Source organism: Solanum lycopersicum, chromosome 11, assembly GCF_036512215.1.
Source record: "Solanum lycopersicum chromosome 11, SLM_r2.1".
In the NCBI taxonomy this organism is placed as follows: domain Eukaryota; kingdom Viridiplantae; phylum Streptophyta; class Magnoliopsida; order Solanales; family Solanaceae; genus Solanum; species Solanum lycopersicum.
Window position 1 is genome coordinate 4,631,353 of NC_090810.1, and position 15,862 is coordinate 4,647,214.

The 15,862-nt window shown below is 35.8% G+C and overlaps 1 protein-coding gene across 1 annotated transcript; it reads left to right on the forward strand.

Moving 5' to 3' along the window:
- Window positions 1–12,014: 12,014 nt before the first annotated feature.
- On the forward strand, window positions 12,015–15,639 carry LOC101254257 (probable inactive receptor kinase At1g48480). The gene is made up of 2 exons (XM_004250124.4): window positions 12,015–13,779; window positions 14,739–15,639. The coding sequence occupies exons 1-2, from the start codon at window positions 12,462–12,464 to the stop codon at window positions 15,347–15,349; spliced, it is 1,929 nt and encodes a 642-aa protein (XP_004250172.1). The 5' UTR covers window positions 12,015–12,461; the 3' UTR covers window positions 15,350–15,639.
- Window positions 15,640–15,862: the final 223 nt, after the last annotated feature.

The window sequence follows — 15,862 nt, forward strand, 5'->3', positions numbered from 1 at the left end:
ACATGAAATACCGGATGTACTCCGGACAGCACTGGAGGTAAGACTAACTCATAAGCCACCTCCCCTACTCGCTTAAGTACTTCAAAGGGACCAATGTACCTTGGGCTTAGCTTGCCTCTTTACCAAACCGCATCACCCCTTTCATTGGCGAAACTTTCAACAAGACTTGTTCACCCTCCATGAACTCTAAGTCTCTAACCTTTCGATCTGCATATTCTTTTTGCCTACTTTGCGCCGCTAGAAGCTTTTCTTGAATAGATTTCACTTTCTCTATCGAATCCCTCAAAAGATCAGTACCCCAAGGTCTAACCTCGAATGCATCAAACCAACCAATGAGAGACCTACATCTCCTACTAAGAGTAAGAAGTTATCCCATTGTCCTCCAAATTCTATCACACATGCACGAAGCATATCCTCCAACACTTGAATCGTTCGCTCAGACTGACCATCGGTCTGAGGATGGAACGCAGTACTAAGGTCCAACCAAGTACCCAATTCCGCATGCAATGTTTTCCAAAACTTGGAAGTAAACTGCGTACCTCTATCTAATATGATGGAGTGTGGAACCCCATGCAACCGAATAATTTCTGAGATATAGATTTTGGCTAACTTCTCTGCATTGTAAGTCACCTTAACCGGAATAAAATGAGCAGACTTAGTTAACCTATCAACAATCACCCAAATAGAGTCGTACTTACCCATCGTCTTTGGAAGACCAACCACGAAGTCCATTGCAATTCTCTCCCACTTCCATTCAGGAATGAGCATTCTTTGAAGTGTTCCTCCGGGCCTCTGGTGTTCATACTTTACTTGCTGACAATTTGGACATTTGGCAACAAAGTCAACAATGTCTCGCTTCATTCTACTCCACCAAAAGTGTTGCTTTAGGTCACGGTACATCTTGGTTGCACCCGGATGTATCGAATACCTTGAACTATGAGCCTCTGTCAGAATAGTGTTGATCAAATCATCGACGCGGGGTACACATACCCTTCCCTTAATTCTCAAAACACCTTCCTCATCGATTTGTGCTTCCTTAGCCTCTCCTCGCAATACTTTATCTTGGATTCTGCTTAGTTTCTCATCATCAAACTGTTTTCCCTTAATCTTGTCAAGAAAAGAAGATCTTGCCTCCACACAAGCCAACAATCCTCCCTTCTCATTTACTTCTAATCTCATAAGGTCGTTAGCCAGAGTCTGAACCTCTCTAGCCAATGGACGTCTAGAAGCTTGCAAGTGAGCTAGACTTCCATGCTTCCCGCCTTTCTACTTAAAGCATCCGCTACAACATTCACCTTCCCCGGATGATACAAAATAGTGATGTCGTAGTCCTTCAGTAGTTCCATCCATCTCCTCTGTCTCAAATTCAAATCTTTTTGTGTAAAAACATATTGTAGGCTACGATGATCTGTGTATATTTCACACTTAACCCCATATAGATAGTGTCTCCATTGTTTTAAGGCAAACACTACCGCAGCCAATTCCAAATCATGAGTTGGATAGTTACGTTCATGCACTTTTAATTGTCTTGAAGCATAAGCAATCACATTCTTCTCTTGCATTAGCACTGCACCCAAACCCGAATAGGATGCATCACAATAGACAACGAAATTCTTACCTTCCACTGGCAAGGTGAGAATTGGTGCAGTAGTCAACAGAGTCTTGATCTTCTGAAAGCTTTCCTCACACTCATCCGACCATACAAATGGAACATTTTGCTTAGTCAAGTTCGTCAGTTGGGAAGCAATAGAAGAGAATCCCTTGACAAATCGGCGGTAGTAGCTAGCTAACCCAACAAAGCTCCTTATTTTTGACACATTAGTAGGTCTTACCCAATTCTTCACTGTCTCAATCTTAGAAGGATCCACCATCACTCCATCCTTAGAAACCACGTGCCCCAAGAAGGACACTGCATCTAGCCAAAACTCACACTTAGAGAACTTGGCATAAAGCTTTTTCTCCCTCAACATTTCCAATACCATTCTCAAATGCTCCTCATGTTCCTCCTTACTTTTAGATTATATCAGTATATCATCAATAAATACGATCACAAAGAGATCCAAATATGGCTTAAAAATCCCGTTCATCAAACTCATGAACGCAGCAGGGGCATTCGTAAGACCAAAAGACATTACTACAAATTCGTAATGCCCATACCTAGTTCCAAAAGCAGTCTTTGGCACATCCGTTGCCCGTATTTTCAATTGATGATAACCGGATCTCAAGTCAATTTTAGAGAAGACACAAGCACCTTGTAACTGATCGAACAAGTCATCAATGCGAGGAAGAGGATACTTGTTCTTTATGGTTACCTTGTTCAACTGCCGGTAGTCTATGCACATCCGAAAACTCCTATCCTTCTTCTTCACAAACAAAACCGGAGCACCCCAAGGAGATGCACTTGGTTTAATGAAGCCTTTGCTCAACAACTCTTGAAGTTGGGCTTTTAATTCTCTTAACTCCGCGGGAGCCATTCTATAAGGGGGTATAGAAATGGGGCGAGTACCCGGTTCAAGATCAATACAGAAGTCAATATCCCTATCTGGTGGCATACCAGGAAGATCTGCAGGGAACACATCCAAAAACTCACGGACCACCAAAACCGACTCAATAGAAGGTACTTGGGTAGTGTCATCCTTGAGATGTGCCAAGAAAGCTAAACACCCTTTTCTAACCATTTTCTTAGCACGAAGAAAGGAGATGATACGCACCGGATTGGAAGTGTAGTCACCCTCCCACACTAACGGATCTGTCCCAGGCTTGGCTAACGTCACTGTTTTAGCATTACAATCCAAGATCGCAAATTGCGGAAAAAGCCAAGTCATACCCAGAATTACATCAAAGTCAACCATTTCTAAGATAACCAAATCTACATAAGTGTTGATCCCCACAAAGTTCACCAAACAAGACCTATATACCTTTTCAACTACCACAGACTCACCCACCGGAGTAGAAACACGAATAGGCATATCAAGTAATTCACAATGTAAATTTAGACCATTAGCAAATGAGGAAGATACATAAGAAAATGTGGATCCAGGATCAAACAATACAGAAGCCATGCAATCACAAACCAGAAGATTACCTGTGATGACAGCATCAGATGTCTCCGCCTCCGATCTTCCAGGGAAAGCATAACAATGGGCCCTTTCGTTTGTTTGTCCGTTGCCCCTACCATGTTGTGATATAGTGGCTCCAGTTTGCCCATCACCCCGGCCGTTTTGGTGACCACCATTACCTCGACCACCACGTCCTCCAGAATAACGGCCTCTACCATGACCACCTCTACCTTTAGCTATTGGGGGTCTATAACTCTGTTTGGGACAATTCCTCCTAATATGTCCAGTCTCCCCACATCCATAACACTCTCTAGAGTCAAGCATGGGTCTCTCAGAGAAGTGTTGACCGGTCTGAGATGGACCCCCAACTACGGTCTGTAGTGAAGACTGAATGGGTCGAACTGAGTAACCTCCGAAACCCTGTCCTCTCGAGTAAGAACCATTAAACTCACCTCCCTTTCGAAACCTCTTTGATGTCGATGCCATGGTGAATTCATATGGATTCACTCCTTCCACCTCCATCACGAAGTCTACCGCTTCTTGAAAAGATTTCGCTGTAGACGCTACCTGTAAGGCTGAAATCCGCAACTCTGACCTGAACCCCTTCACAAAACGATGAATCCGCTCTTGTGGACTGAAACAAAATTGGGTGGCATACCTTGATAGTGCACGAAACTTAGCCTCATATGCATTGACCGACATCCTACCTTGCTCTAGGCTCAAGAACTCATCCCTTTTCCTATCCCTCAAAGTCCGGGGGATATACTTCTCCATAAACAAACTAGAGAATGAGGCCCAAGTCATAGGTGGTGCCTCTGTTGGTTGACACTCAACATGTGACCGCCACCACATTTTGCCGTTCCCTTGAAACTGATAACTCACGAACTCAACACCAAAGCCTCTGTTGGTTGACACTCAACATGTGACCGCCACCACATTTTGGCGTTCCCTTGAAACTGATAACTCACGAACTCAACACCAAACCGTTCTACTATACCCATCTTGTGTAGTAGCTCATGACAGTCAACCAGAAAATCGTAAGCATCCTCAGATTCAGCACCCTTGAAGACTGGGGGTTTCAATTTAAAGAACTTACTGAAAAGTTCATGCTGATCATTTGTCATTATAGGCCCTGTAGTCAGACGAGGAAACGTGCCTATTTTCAATGGAACATCCATGCGGGGAGCCGCAGTAGCCGCATGTTGTACTTCCGGAGCCTGAGGTGCTGGTGCATAAAACACTGGGGGTGCCTAAACCTGATCAGACAACCCACTAAGATAGGCGAGAACCTGATTGATCATCTCTGGGGTAGGTTGGGGTGGCAATCCCTCATTCTGCACTTGTTCATTTTCCCCATCCTCCCCTTCTCTTATTACTTCTTCAGTCGGTGGAGGAGTCACCGCCCTAGTATCAGATGGGCTAGGTGCTCGTCCTCTTCCTCTAGAGGACGTCCTCCCACGACCTCGACCACGGCCTCTTGCCGCTACTCTTCCTCTAGCTACAACCCCAGTGGCTGGCTCAGACGCACCCTGTTCCGCCGGTGCTGGTGTTGGCGCGGTTGTTGCTCTAGTTCTAACCATCTGCGAAATAGAGTGAAGATGGTCAGATACCAATTTGTATCACCTAGATACCAATTGGATCCAAGTAATAGCACGAAAGAAAGAAAGAAAGAATGGAATTTTCCTAAAGTCTTGTAGCCTCTCAAAGAAAAGTAAAGGCGCCCCCCTACCGTTCCTCAAGACTCTACTAGACTCGTTCTTGTGTGATGAGACCAACAAACCTAATGCTCTGATACCAAGTTTGTCACGATCCAAATCCGGGCCGCGACTGACACCCACACTTACCCTCCTGTGTGAGCGAACCAACTAATCTAAACCTTAACATTTTAATGTAATATCGACATAAAGTAATGCGGAAGACTTAAACTCATTAATAAAAACCAATTCAATAACTATTATTATCCCCAAAATCTGGAAGTCATCATCACAAGAACATTTACTTCAAATTACTAAATCTAAGAGTTTCAAAGAAGCTAAAAATACATAAAAGCTAGTCCATGTCGGAACTTCAAGGCATCAAGACATGAAGAGGAAGATCCAGTCCAAGCTAGAAGCATTAGCTCACCCTGATATCCGGAGTAATGAAGACTGGCTAGAGTTACTGTTGAGTCGAAGATGACGGCACGTTTGCTGCACTCCACAATTAAACAAGAAGAAAACATAAAAGTAGGGGTCAGTACAAAACACGGGTACTGAGTAGATATCATCGGCCAACTCAAAATAGAAATCAATATATACCAAGTAATATCATAAAATCAACTATGATACTCAACATGTAGCAACAACAAGTACTATATCATTAACAATTACCGTCAAGATTCACACATGAGGACTCAAGCCTCAATACCATACTCATTTGGGAATTATGTTCATTAGATTGAGTATATTAACATCTTTCAAGATTCATTATCTTTATTCCTCTTGTGTCGGTACGTGACACTCCGCTCCCTCATATTCATTAATCCTCTTGTGTCGGTACGTGACACTCCGATCCCCTAAATCTATGTGTCGGTTCGTGACACCCGATCCCCTAATTCTACGTGTCGGTTCGTGACACCCGATCCCCTAAATCTACGTGTCGTTTCGTGACACCCGATCCCTTAATTCTACGTGTCGGTTCGTGACACCCGATCCCCTAATTCTACGTGTCGGTTCGTGACACCCGAACCCCTAATTCTACGTGTCGGTTCGTGACACCCGATCCCCTAATTCTACGTGTCGATTCGTGACACCCGATCCCCTAATTCTACGTGTCAGTTCGTGACACCCGATCCCCTAATTCTACGTGTCGGTTCGTGACACCCGATCCCCTAATTCTACGTATCGGTTCGTGACACCCGATCCCCTAATTCTACGTGTCGGTTCGTGACACCCGATCCCCTAATTCTACGTGTCGGTTCATGACACCCGATCCCCTAATCTCCTTCTATCAATTCATCAAGCCTTCTTTCTTACCAAGGCATCATCAATCCCATTGTTTTAGTTCATCACGCCTTCTTTTATACCAAAGCCTCATTATTAACAAAGAGATTAGAATTTTGCAAGATTTGGGATTCAATAACTTCATCATGCTTATATAATCACAATTATATAATTACATTCATGCAAGCATACAATTAAGCACATAGCAGGGTTTACAATATTATCAATACATATCATTCGCTATTAAGAGTTTACTACGAATATCGTAAGAGAAACCATAACCTACCTCCACCGAAGATTTCGTGATCAAGCAAGCAATTCCTCAAGATCTTTGCTATCCTCTTCGTTTCCCTTTTTCTATCGATTCTCCTTCTCTCTCTTTCTGTTCTTTTCTTTTTCTTATTCAAACCCTCTTTCTTTTACCCTAATTAACATGTAATTAAGTGTAAAAGATGACAATAATAACCCACAATTTAACTCAAGGTTACCTCTTTTATCCCCCAAGAAATTGAGTTATTAATATAAACCCACGAAATATATAATTATAGCAGGAATAGTCCAAAACGCCCCTTTAAAACTTAACCAGAAATCCGACTCCGACTGGGATTACGCAACCTGTGACGGCCCGTCGCGCCTGCGACGGTCCGTCATGCAGGTTCGTTAGAGACTCGATTTCCTTAAGGAGTCTGTGACGGCCTGTCGTACCTACGACGGTCCGTCCTGCACTTCCGTCACGAAGTTCAGAGAATCGTTCCCTGTACCAAATTCTCAAGAGTTGAAGTGTTTTGAAACGGCGGATCACGACGGTTCGTCGTGCCTGTGACGGTCCGTCCTGCAGGTCCATCACAGAGTTCAGAGAGTCGATTTCAGCACTCAAATTTCAGAATTCCCAAGTATTTTGGAACGAGACACCCTCGACGGTCCGTCGTACCCATGACGGTCCGTCGTGAGGTCCGTCGTCTCAGCCAATTTTCCAGAAATAAAATCTGCTGCTCAAAACGACTAAACAAGTCGTTACACTTTATATATAATATCGAATTGTAACCTAAATTACAACTTTTATTGCATGGTTTCCTTACTTTATAATTTTTACATTGGAGTAACTTTAAACTTACAAGGTACAATCTAAGGTATGATTTAGAAAGGGAAATTCTAACCATACACTAACCTGCGATAAGGATATACATATTTTTTCATTTCCTAATAAGCAAATATACATATTGTTCAGACTCGATTTTTTTTTAAAATCTTAATAACTATTGACCGTTTACTTATACATTCAAGGAAACAATAAATAATCTAGGACTCTCGTACTAACGTGTTAGGACTTATAACTTAGTGTTATAAATAACAATTTTTTTCGCTATAATGTGAATTCAATCCCCCTTCTTTTCCTCTTTAAAATTTTTTAGAGAAATATTTTAAAAGGAAAATACAACAGACCCTTCTGATGATTTTTTTTTTTTCTTTAATCAGAAATCACAGATAATATCATCGTAATTTGACTCTGTCGAATGAAATTGCAACAATTTGACAAAATCAATCACACTAACTTGGTTTACCTTTAATTTTCTATACAACTCATAAATCAAATATTCTAAATATTTTAAAAGGTTTAATTATTTTTATTTATATTTTAATCATATAGTATCGATACATAATCTAAAAAACAGCTAAATAATCGGCGCAATTCTTTTTTTATTGGTATCTGATCTCAAGTTGTTTTCTAAGAAGCTGTCAATTCTCTGTCTTAAAAATTTGGTTGGAAATTATTTTAATAATATTGTACAATTTTTTATTTAATGTTTAAAATTAATCCAAAATGAGGAAAACATTATGACTTTTTATGACGGTGACAACGTTACTTGTAGATTTAATACTAAATAAATTAACTACTTGCAGTTTTAATTATCCAACCTGGATCATTTGGAGTAAATCACAATTTATTAGATTAGAGGTGTAACCATCGTTTATAAAAATATTAAGTTTTTTTTTTTAAAATGTGATTTTTAATTAAAGTTGACGTTTTTTTATCGTAAATGTCTATAAATATTTGTGGTATTTTGATCTTAAATCATAATTTATTTGTTTAGAGATGCAACCATCGTTAATAAAAGCTATTGAGTCTTTTTTTAAAGTAACTATAAATATTTGAGGCATTTCGATCTTAAAATAATATCGTTCTCAAAATATGTATGCAGAAAAAAGAAATGACATTTAAAAGTGTTCTTTCATGATTTTCATACTTTCAAGTTCGAACATAAATAATTTATTTGCTAGGATATTAGCAAGTTAGGCAACTTTAAAACTTATGAGTACACGTAAATTTAATATTTTTGATATTTATAAATATTAATTTTAAAATTTAAATATTATTTATATTAGCTAATTGAGACCATTACCGTCAATAGTTTATTATATTCTTTTCTATTAGCCGCGTTAATTAATTTAGAATCTCACGTAATCTTTATTTTATTTTATTTTGTCTCCTATTTTATAGGAGGTAGATTTGTCTTTTGTCCATAAGATATATTGTCTTTTCTTTAACCATAATTTATATATGATAATTTAAAATTTATTACTATATTAATTAACAATGTTATTAAAGTCAATAATTTACGTAAATTTAAAGAGAGAATTAAAAAAAAAAACATTTTTGTCTGATCTCAAATGGTTCCGTTATGTTGATTAAATTCAACGGAAATAAATGAATTCACCAACGGTCTGAGAAATTATTTAATGTTAATAACTAGCTTTGTGAATATTGGTATACAAATCTATAATTTTGTTATTTATTATTGATAGACGAGATGTTTTATTTTAGCTTTTATGAAATTATATTTTCTTTAATTCCTTGTGTTGTATTTGTTAAAATGGTATTTTTATAGAAAAATGAAGAGAAGTCGTATAAAATAGATATTCATCATTTGATTATTTTTCGAATTACCTTGCTTATAATGAATAGTTAGTGCACCAAGCTTTCATTTTAAATTCAACAACATATAAATATGAAAGAAAGTTATAAGAATCGAAAATGTACGATCAACATTTTTAAAAAAATGAAGTTAATGTGATTATTAGATAAATTATATATATAAAAAGTATATGAAAATTATATCAAAATGAATGTGTAGACATAATAGGAGATATTTACAACAATGAAGGACTAGGTGCCCCCATGCTAGACAAGATCAATGTAAGGTTGAGATGGTTCAACTGTGTGAAGAGAAGACGCACAAACTTAATAAAATAGTGTGTGAGGTTGACTATAGATATATATATGGTGAATATGAGGGGAGATAGAGAAAAGTCGAAGGAGTATATATTGCACATAGATAATTAGGTAGAACATGTTGCATCTATATTTCACCGAGGACATTACTGTAGATCGAAAGATATCAAGAATAAGAATCAGGATAGAAAGTTATAGTAAGTAGTCGATCGTTATCTAATTTATCGTATTAATATTATTCTATTACTAATCTCATATTATCTTATTCTTCGGATACATGTTATCTTCTATTCCTTTACTACTATTTTGTACGGACTTCTTCGGCCTAATGTATTTTTTTTTTATATTATATTTATATGTTTTGCATGAAACGAAAATCTATCAAAAACTATATATTTATTTTTCAAGACAATATATATGTATATATCATTACATCATTCATCTCATTTTATTTTATTTTCCTTTTCAAACGGACAGAATAATACTATTGACTTTTTATTTTATTTTTATTTAGTTATAAAAGGATACTTTGTAAAAGTTTAATTATAAAATTTCCAACTTTATATGACAGCTGTAGAGATACGTTGTACATGTTACCCTCCTATCTGTTCGAACGTTCTTTGAATTATTATTATTATTATTATTGCCTTTCCAGTGAGACAAAAATGAATTAATAATACAAGTTGATAGAATTCTTTTTCTCTCATTCTCTATTTGGAACTTAACTAATCCATTCTTATTATAAAAATTAAAATAGTTATATCATAAAATTTGAATGTAAATCTTTAAAGTCTAGATTAAAAATAAAAAAATATTTATCGTTCAATTCTTTTGATAAGAATATTACTTAAGCATTTTGCGAGGATGATTCTTATCGTTCCATTGGTCACTCTTTAGAGTGAAAGAATATATTTTACTAATTTGACTTTTTCTATAGATTATACTTTATAATAAAAAAAAATATTTTATCCAAATAATTTTTTTTTCTACACAAAAATAGTATGAAATTGTAAACAAACAATATTCGATTAAGATTAGATTCTTTTAGATTTATCAATCGATCGATCGACATTGCTTGAGCATAGAAAGTACCATTATTCATTCATGTTATATTGTCACTATAAAGTTTCAAATAATTTGGAATTACCAAATCATTTCATCTTTCATCTTTAGTTACAAAATGGTTCAAATATTTGGAGAGATAATACCTCAAACGCTCAATTAAATTTGAATAGTTTATTTCGAAAGTTACTTAATTTTAGTTTGTTTACTTCGAAAGTTACTCAATTTTTATTTTTTAATTCAAAAGTCACTCGACTATTGGTGTTTCAACTATTGGTGTTTCACTTAAAAAGTCACCAACTATTTATATTTCACTTAAAAAGTCATTTAATCAATTTAAACAGTATTTTCATTAAATTTTGTAAAAATATAAAAATAATTAAATTAATTTTTTTTAAAAAAATATAAGATACTTATTTAATTATTATTATTTTACTACCTTTTCATTAAAAAAATACTAGTAGAAGATCATTACTGCCCCCTTTTTTTTAGTTACTTCTTATCAATTTCAATTTTTTTTCTGGGTAATCTTTTAACAATTTATTTCTAGTTTTATAATTACTAGAAAAATTATAATTAAATAATTGGAGTGGATCAATAAAATAATTAAAATAGATATCTTATTATTTCTTTAAAAATAGTTTAAGATAAAATTTAATGAAAAAAATATTTAAATTATTTGAGTGACTTTATAAGTGAAATATAAATAATTAGGTGAATTTTTAAGTGAAACATCAATAGTTGAATAATTTTAGATTCATAAAACAAAGTTGAGTGACTTTCTAAGTAAATAACTCAAAGTTGGTGATCACTTAAAATATTAACTCAATATTTGAAACTACCATGTTAAATACAAAGTTTTTGGGAAAACAATGACAAGTAATTCCTAAATATATTAATATCGATTAGATGAATTCTCACTTATTATGATCCTTCATTTAAATTTGTTTCAAGCTAACATATTTCTACAAACAAATTATGATTTTTTTACTATGATTGTCGTATAAATTCAATTAAATAGGATAAATCTTCTATTTGATTATATAAAATTGAGTTGAGTGTTTGATTAACCTAAGACTCTCATATTCAAAAAATGAGAATAGCTAGCATAGATGAAGATATCGAGATGAACGTGAGATCATATTAAGATAGATAGTTAGGAGTGAAAATATATTAATAATAATGATACGGGGTAGTGATAAGAAAATGTGAGATATTTGTCATATACAGTAAACTTAGGAAGAGATAAAAATAGACCAAAAGAAGTATTGAAATAAGACGATTAGGTAAAATACGATAGACTTGAACTCACTAAATACATAATCTTTAATAATAGTGTGTGGTGATCGAAAATTATGATAAAAAGATTATAGCTAATTGATTTGACATATTTCTTTCCATCCTCAACATATTAGTATCATTCTTGTAATATCTTATTCTTAATATTTTATCACTATTTATTATTTCATTTAACCTTAATTATCTTATTATCTCGCTATTATTACCGCTTACCTCTTTTTCATCCTTGTTTTTAGCAAGAAATCTCTAGAAAATAAACGAGGAAATTATTTTTCTCTAAAAAATAAAATAAAAAAGGAATGTCAAATCTTTTCCTCTCTATATATTATCGATATATAAAAATAAAATCTTTATATACACTATCGATTCTTTTACTTCTCTACATAAACGCTATACTTTCCAGATCTCACTCGCGAAATAATTTGTTACAAGTCTAATTTCTATTCCTACAAGTTTCACCGACAATTACAACCTAAATCAATTTTTTTAAGTCACTTTATTCTTCATTTTTTTAAAAAAATATTATATAGTTAAATTAAAACCCCACCCATTTTTATTAATTTTATATTAAATATATATTAAAATAAAGCACCAAAATTAGAGCAAAATTTATAACTTCTCAAATTCCTAACTAGTAGTATTTCTTTATCTTCTCCAGCTCAGACACACACACAGTAGACAGAGTCCATTTTTCTCTCTCAAAATCAACCAAACAAGAAGATGAACAACATGTTTGCCACTCCTTTGAACAAGAATTGAATCAAGAAATCAAATTACCCAGAAAAAATCCTGTTTGGGGATTTTGGGTTTACCCAAAATCTTCAAAAAATGAGCTCAAAAGTCTTGTTTTTATTCACCATTTTTGTATCAATTTTCAGCCTTTTCTTGCCGACAAACTCCGACATTGTTTCCGATCGAGCTACCCTTTTATCTATCCGATCTGCACTTCGTGGACGTTCACTTTTATGGAATATTACAAGTCCGACTTGTTCGTGGCCTGGTGTTATTTGTTCACCTGATAAATCTTCTGTTTTAGAGCTTCATCTACCTGGAATGGGACTTTTAGGCCAAATCCCACCTGGGCTTTTCTCAAATTTGACTAAATTGAACTTTCTTAGTCTCCGGTACAATGCACTTTCCGGTGTAATTCCGGCGGATTTGTTTACTTCACTTCATGATTTGCGTAATTTGTACCTTCAAAATAATCTATTTTCCGGTCCGATTCCTGATTCAATCTTCTCTCTTACCAATCTTGTCCGGCTTAATCTTGCTCATAACAATTTCTCCGGTTCAATCCCGGAATCTTTCAACAATTTGACTAGTTTGGGTACACTTTACTTGCAGGGAAATGGGTTTTCGGGTCAGATACCGGATCTGAATTTACCTGGTTTGGTTCAGTTCAATGTATCGAATAATCAGCTAAACGGGTCCATTCCTGATAAACTCTCGGGTCAACCCAAGGATGCTTTTTTGGGTACTTCACTTTGTGGTAAGCCACTTGATTCATGTGATGGTAGTAGTAGTAGTGGAGAAGGTAAAAAGAAGAAACTTTCTGGTGGAGCAATTGCTGGTATTGTAATTGGTTGTGTAGTTGGTTTGCTTTTGCTTCTTTGTTTGCTGTTTTTCTGTTGTAGAAAAAGGGGTAAAGCAGAAACAAGATCTGCTGATGTTGGTGCTGTTAGTAAGCAGGTTGAAGTTGAAATACCTGAAGAAAGAGGGGTTGAAGGTAATGGTGGAAAAGATGGATTCTTGGGTAGTGCAATTGCAGCTATTGGTGTTGGAGGGGGTAATAAGGATAAAGGTAAAGCTGAGGCTGCTGTAAATGATGGAAAAAGTTTGGTGTTTTTTGGGAAAATGGCTAAAAATTTCAATTTGGATGATTTGTTGAAAGCTTCTGCTGAAGTTTTGGGAAAAGGGACATTTGGTACTGCTTATAAAGCTGCTTTGGAATCAGGGATTACATTAGTTGTGAAGAGATTGAGAGATGTTACTGTACCTGAGAAGGAATTTAGGGAGAAAATTGAAGATGTTGGGAAAATGAATCATGAGAATTTGGTTCCTTTGAGAGCTTATTATTATAGCAGAGATGAGAAGCTTCTTGTTTATGATTACATCTCAATGGGAAGCCTTTCTGCACTTTTACATGGTGAGAAAAATAACTTACTTTTCATGTCATTATATTACTGTTATGCTTTTCCTTGAATCGAGCGTCTATCGAATCATGTCATTATAGTGCTGTACTGTTGTTTACCGTTTACATGATCTGCAAATTTTAGTTGTCTGATTGACACTGATACTGTTGCTTTCTATCTTGCCTAGACACTTAAAATGTGGTGCTTGTCTGATCGTGGATCCTCCCAAAGTAGTGTATATATGGAGGATCCAAACACGAGTCCGATTAACATAGACTGCTTTTGCTGATTTTATGAGGTTTAGTAAGTTTGGATGATTATTTGTTTTCTTGGATCTTGTTATCTGTTACTGAACTGTTGCTGTTGTGTAGAAGTTGCTGCATTTGTGTCCAATTGTGTTCAGCCACTAAAATTAATGTTATTTTCCTTAAATTATTGTGCTGTAGTTGCATTACTGTTCATGTTTAATCAGATTTTGTCGTAATCTAATGTGATGAACATTGTGTTTAGTGAATATGATATCTGACATGTTTTATATGTTATTCAACCTGGAATGGCTTTACAATCTCCAATTGTTGCTGGACGAATTTGTGTTCATTGTTTAGATGAAAATACATTTTATCGACAAGGATCTGCACAGTTCCAGATTCCTAAGCTGAGGGTCTATATGAAACAACCTCTCTACCGCACAAAAGGTAGAGGTAAGGTATGCGTACACCTCACCCTCCACAGACCACACGTCAGGAAGAAGTCGTAAAATTGCATATATGTGTAGGACAGGTTCACTGTATTCAACAGGGAGAAACAAGATCATTTAACATTTAATCTGTTTGTATGGAGTTAAGTCAAATGTACCTTTTTTAACTTATCGACTATATGTTGTGTTACAACTATGAATTATTTGGGCGCTTTATTCGGCATACTACTATATCATGTCACAATAGTTTTGTCATTCAACTTGTCTTTTCTATAGGCAACAAAGGAGCAGGTAGGACGCCGTTGAACTGGGAAACAAGGGCTGGCATTGCCCTTGGAGCTGCACACGGGATAGCCTACCTTCATGCACAAGGGCCCTCAGTATCACATGGCAACATTAAGTCATCCAATATCCTTCTCACCAAATCATACGAGGCCCGTGTTTCAGATTTTGGCCTTGCTCAACTCGTTGGTCCATCATCAACTCCTAACCGTGTTGCAGGTTACAGGGCACCAGAGGTAACTGACCCTCGTAAAGTTTCCCAGAAAGCAGATGTCTACAGCTTTGGCGTCTTGTTGTTGGAACTTCTAACAGGTAAGGCTCCCACACATTCGGTTATGAATGAGGAAGGTGTCGACCTACCAAGATGGGTGCAATCAGTGGTACGAGAAGAATGGACAGCTGAAGTCTTTGACCTCGAGCTCCTTAGGTACCAAAACGTCGAGGAGGACATGGTCCAGCTATTGCAAGTTGCAGTTGATTGCACTGCTCAGTACCCGGACAGACGCCCTTCAATGGCTGAGGTCACTAGTCGCGTTGAAGAACTCTGTCGTATGGATTCTGGAGGTGACATAATTGACAATGATGCAGAAGTGCAAACTGCATGAAATTGAACAAGAGAAATAGTTCCATCACATTATTTCAAAAAAAAAAAATCTTCTTTTCGTTTTCGATTGAGCATTTCGATTACTTTGTTCATTCTTGGAGTTCTTCAGTCAATTGTTCATTTTTTTTTTTGAATTTATTTTCCAGTAGCAACAGAGTTTTATTAATGATCTGGTTGGTAGTAGAAATGGAGCTGTTTTTTTTTTTTTTTATTTATAGATATTGATGTATTCTTTTTTGAAGGTGTGATGAACTGTATAAATAATTTGAGATGATCTGTAGTTACAACTCATTGCATATTTCCTTGGATTCTTTAAGATTTGATTTGTTGGAAATAGTAGTACAATAACTTTATATCAGTGTAATCTCACAAGTGCGGTTAAGGAAGGTAGTGTTTATATAGTCTTGTGTTTATCTTGTGAAGAAAGAGAAACTATTTCTGATAGATTCTTGGCTCAATATAACATTTTTGATATTTGAGAAGAGTGATGCATACAAAGTTACTAACTTTACTC

Bases quoted from the DNA above. Each gene is read 5' to 3' on its own strand.
- LOC101254257 (XM_004250124.4), top strand. From the start codon at position 12,462: ATGAGCTCAAAAGTCTTGTTTTTATTCACCATTTTTGTATCAATTTTC. The intron at 13,780-14,738 runs GTGAGAAAAATA...TCTTTTCTATAG, and splicing joins CCTTTCTGCACTTTTACATG to GCAACAAAGGAGCAGGTAGG.